At 40.4% G+C, this 4,533-nt stretch overlaps 1 protein-coding gene across 1 annotated transcript; it reads right to left on the bottom strand.

Moving 5' to 3' along the window:
* Positions 1-1,268: 1,268 nt before the first annotated feature.
* On the bottom strand, positions 1,269-2,038 carry LOC122657114 (gibberellin-regulated protein 2-like). The gene is made up of 3 exons (XM_043851894.1): positions 1,908-2,038; positions 1,615-1,657; positions 1,269-1,461 (listed from the first exon to the last, which is right to left on the bottom strand). Exons 1-3 carry the CDS (start codon positions 1,965-1,967, stop codon positions 1,280-1,282), a joined length of 285 nt encoding a protein of 94 aa, XP_043707829.1. The 5' UTR covers positions 1,968-2,038; the 3' UTR covers positions 1,269-1,279.
* Positions 2,039-4,533: the final 2,495 nt, after the last annotated feature.

Raw genomic sequence — 4,533 nt, 5'->3', positions numbered from 1 at the left:
AAAAAAAGTCATGGAAGGAATAAGGAATTCGGAAGGCCTGAATAGGGACTGCTTGATAAGGGTGTTCGAGAAAGCAAGATTAGAATCACTAGCCCTAGATATCCCATTCGTCTGCAAGTCATGGTATGAAGCTTCTTTGAATCCCGAATGCTGGAAAGTTGTTGAATTTCCCAAGTTTCTTCCTTATAACTTATCATCACATCCAAGATGTGGTCTTTTTATGATTTTGGGGGGGAGAATATGGCACAGAGGAGAGCTTGTATTTCAATTGCTTCGTAAAGATTGTTTTGAAACGGAGCCAAAGGTCTGCTCTCAAGGTTGTGCTTCCAGACTTTTGTACCACAGAGTCATTGGAATATGTCGCGGAAGAGTAAGTTTTACTTTCACTTTCTAGGTGTGTCTTTCCTAAACGGCCTTGTATAGATCTGTACTAACCATGGTTTAGTTCTCGGAAATTGGATCGCGATCGATCTTGACAGATATATGATCTGATATCGATCCAGATCATTCAGAATTACTTAAATCGGCCTTAACCGATACCAATTTGATCTGATCCAAGATTACAAACCATGGTCCTAACCATCAAATCCAATAAACTAAATTGTAAACTGTCATGAATTGTTTTGAGACTTGAATCCTCTCCAGTGCGTCAGTGTGTGTTAAGTGTGCATCTGACGGTTCGACAGTACATTCGATGCATGCCAAGGGTGTCCAGTTCCAGTCCACTGGAGAGGATCTGGTTCGATTGTTTTGGGTCACCCAAATTGGTTGACGGTCCATGACTACTATCCTGGTTTATGTTTTAATAGTTTTGATTTGAACATTCTATAAAAACTATGTACTATTGTAGTAATGTCAAATCGGTCACTCTGGTCCTCATCACTGTGGATCTAATCATTGCACCAAGGCCCATCCTCTATATATATTTTCCATCGATCATACCTCAAAATCTAGGCAGCAAATTAATCAAGATTCAAACTGGATGAAGAACTATTAAATTAAAAAACTATTCAAGAACAGCAACGAAATTGTTTATTTATGAGAAAAAGAACTTCGTCCAGGAGTGTGGCCTACACCAGCACCTCCATGAGTCTATGTCTCTCTTCCTCATATGAAAAGACAGCTCTGCCTCACTCTCTGACAGAAAACTGCGTCCCTTTATTTATTACAAATAGTATTCCTTTATCCTGTTTGTTCCCTTTCCGAATCTGATCTTACATTGGATACCCTGAGTACATAAAAAAATTTTAGGGAAAAGACAGGAGATTTTGTTGTATGCTCAGGGGCACTTGTGTCTACCACCATGGGTGGTCATGTGGGCATAGCAAGCGCACGTATCATAGTTTCCAGAAGTCCCTGGTGGCACACAGCCACAGCGGTTGCAGCATGTGTTGCACGCCCTTATGCACATCTTATTCCTTGACGCCTTGCTGCATCTGTAGTTGCACTTCCCAGGACAATCTATCAAACTCAATTCACAATTCTTCCAATTAACAAACATTATTAATAATAATCTCAATTTTTAAATGTTTAATAAAGGAAAAATTTTCACTTAATTATCCTAAAACTTAACATTAATTTATTGGATGATTAAGAATCTATTAATATTCATACCAATTCCTTGAACTGTCAATCGCCCTCCAGTATAAACAGCTATCTGAAATTTTCAGAATAAATGAATCAATCGGATGAGATGATAATAGTAAAACAAGGAGAAAGAAGGGAGAGGGTTCTGTAAGAAACTAGTATATTGAGTCCACCAATGAGGAGTGACGAAACGGTTTCGTACGTAAGGGGTAGAGAGGTCATTTCTTGTAAGGAAGAGAGAGAGAGAAGATGCTAGTGTGCCCTTAGGCTTAAAGAACATAATACAGTGAAGAATCACACATGAACCGAAGAAAACTCACCTCAAACACAACAAGGAAGCAGAAGACTATGAGCAGCAATGACCTGTGAGCTCTATCCATGTCTTAACCCAGAGAGAGAGAGATTAAAGAAGAAGGTGGGGATACAAGAACATGTAGCCACTTATATAAGGGAGAGAGAAAGAGAGAGAGAGAGAGAGAGAGAGAGAGTTTTAACAGTTAAGACTTACGTGAAGAGAACCTAGTGATTATTTTAACAAACCCATCCACCTTTTCGGAGTTTCACACATAATACATTTTTTATGAGTCCTAAGATTGAGAAGTTCACTCTTGGAAGACCAACCAAGAGTAAGAATCTAGTGTGTATAAGAGTTCCATCACACACAAAAATCAGATTTCTTCCATCACATCAAACCATACAATACAGATAATAGAGTTAAAACTTTCCAATTACACCAGTTCACCATTTTGAGATAATTTCTCAAATTTCAGTCTCCATTTACAAGAGAAAAGCCAAGAAGGTGTGAGTCTCTATAGTATTCTCAATCAGCTAAGTGAACAGTTCATTTTAAGGACCTAAGCTTAAGTGGGAAGTGTCTGTTCCAATCAGAAAATCAAACCTAGGGATGCAAGTTTGGCCCTGTTGGCCTGAACCTGCCCTGAGCCTGAACAGGGCTTGGGCTGAGATATTTGGCCCTAAGGGCGAGTCAGGGCTGGAAATTTTTGGCCCTGAGTCAGGGTCGAGCCGGGCCAGGGTTGAGGTCTCGAGCTAAGCCTACCCGGCCCGGCCAGGCCCGACCCTGTTTAAGTTAATACTATAAAATATATATTGATATAATATAAACTTTAAACGTCACCCACATTGTGTAATATAATATATTATATATGAAGACAATAAGTGATATAATTCCCTACATTTTATTACAGTGTTATTTTATGTAAAATTGATAATTTTCTCTCCGGCCCATTCCAACTCATGCTTTTCCTTCCCCCTCCTCATGATCAGGGCCTTCCTCCTCCCCATGATTAGGGCCAATCAGGGTCAGCCCAGCCCAACCCTGAGGGCGGGTTAGGGTCGGATTTTTTTGGGCCTGAGTTAGGGTCGGGTTGGGCCTGGGCCCAACTAAGGGGACTTAAGGTTGGGCTAGGCTTCTATAAAGCCCGGCCCAACCCGACCTTGTTGCAGCCCTAGCCAAACCACCACCACATACTATAAACCAAGTTTGAACGAGTTACCATAATCAATTGGGAGAGTTTGGGATTGGATTCTTTTATAGGGGAAGTGATGAGTCCACCATAATTGGTTTTGTCTGAAGCATACACTCAACCACAACTAGAATTTAATATGGGTTCTACGATTTTCGTCGCCCCTTGATTAAGAGGGTGGTTTTTGTTATTGGTGAAACTTGATCTTAGTTTTAATCCAGAGAGTATCGTTGATTCTTCGGCGGGCTGTTTTGGGTTCAAAATCCGAGAAGGGCTCGTTGAGATCTTCGATTGATATATTATTGCCTTATGTTGGTTTGTACCTCGGACCAATCCGGGTGGACTTCTAGGGGCAGTTTTGTACTTTCGTGGGTTAGGATCTTCTCTTATCTCTTTGAAAGAAGAAGAGAGAGGTTTTGTAATTTTTCTTCATCGAAATAGTGGATTTGGAATATCGCTTGGCCGTGGATGTAACCTACCTTCTTGGGGTTGAACCACGTAAATCGTTGTCTTGTGTGTCTGCTTTCTCTTTCTCTTTTCTTTTTCCAAATCGCCATTCTGCTTTGTTGTTATTTCCCTAAAAATTTCCTCCCGCATTGCTTATTTAGTTATTGCTATATCTGGTGTTCAGAAATGTAGAGAGTTTTTGAATGTGAAATTAATACTGGAAAAGTTGAATGCTGCCTCAGGTTTTTCTTTCTGTCCTACAACCAAACGCAGACTAACCTTATAGAAGGCGCAATGTAGAAAATGTAATGCTCAGTGGTTGGCTAGACTTTGTCATTCCTTCCTTGGAGCTTCTTCCTCTAACTTTCTTTGTAGGGTATGAAGTGATCTCATTTGTAGAAAGCTTGTTAAGTGTTTCTTTCAGATAGCCATTCATGGTTTTAAGAACCCACGCTGCTCTATGAAAATGAAATCTATTGCCTAAAATTGGATTTAATGGTTGGCATTTTCAGATGGCCTAATTTTGAAAGATACAACATTTTGAATTTATGAATGTTCATGTTGCGTCCAGAAACCGTCGATAGGTCCCTCCTAGATTAATTTGCAAGAAGGATTAGATGAGCAAAGGAGAATTAATCGAATTCAAGATGATCGTTGGGTATATAGTGTGGACTGTAGGTAGAGGCAATGATGGAGAGTCCCGTATGGTGAGTCTTTTATTCATGGTAAGAGATCTTGTTGCAGAGTCCTTTTGGGAATGTGCTTCCCTAGTTGGTAGGAGTCCATTTAGTGTTAGGAGTTTCCATATTGTAGCCCTACCTAGCTGCGATATAGCAGGATTTGGAAACGTGTCACCTTCCACGTGGGGTTGGTATCCTTTTATAAATGTATTTTTCATTCCGGATTGGTCAGGTACCGTACAGGTGTAATCCGACGGGCCGGAGCTGCTCTGTGCAATTGTGGTCCTGCCACGTGTTGCGTTAGTATCAGCGAGCCTTATTTAGATATATCAATT

This window comes from Telopea speciosissima, chromosome 3 (genome assembly GCF_018873765.1).
Source record: "Telopea speciosissima isolate NSW1024214 ecotype Mountain lineage chromosome 3, Tspe_v1, whole genome shotgun sequence".
Lineage (NCBI taxonomy): Eukaryota > Viridiplantae > Streptophyta > Magnoliopsida > Proteales > Proteaceae > Telopea > Telopea speciosissima.
Note: the sequence above shows the minus strand (reverse complement) of the source record. Positions and strands in the feature narration are given on the sequence as shown.

Bases quoted from the DNA above. Each gene is read 5' to 3' on its own strand.
- LOC122657114 (XM_043851894.1), bottom strand. From the start codon at position 1,967: ATGGATAGAGCTCACAGGTCATTGCTGCTCATAGTCTTCTGCTTCCTT. The intron at 1,658-1,907 runs GTGAGTTTTCTT...TGAAAATTTCAG, and splicing joins GCTTCCTTGTTGTGTTTGAG to ATAGCTGTTTATACTGGAGG. The intron at 1,462-1,614 runs GTATGAATATTA...TGAGTTTGATAG, and splicing joins ATTGACAGTTCAAGGAATTG to ATTGTCCTGGGAAGTGCAAC.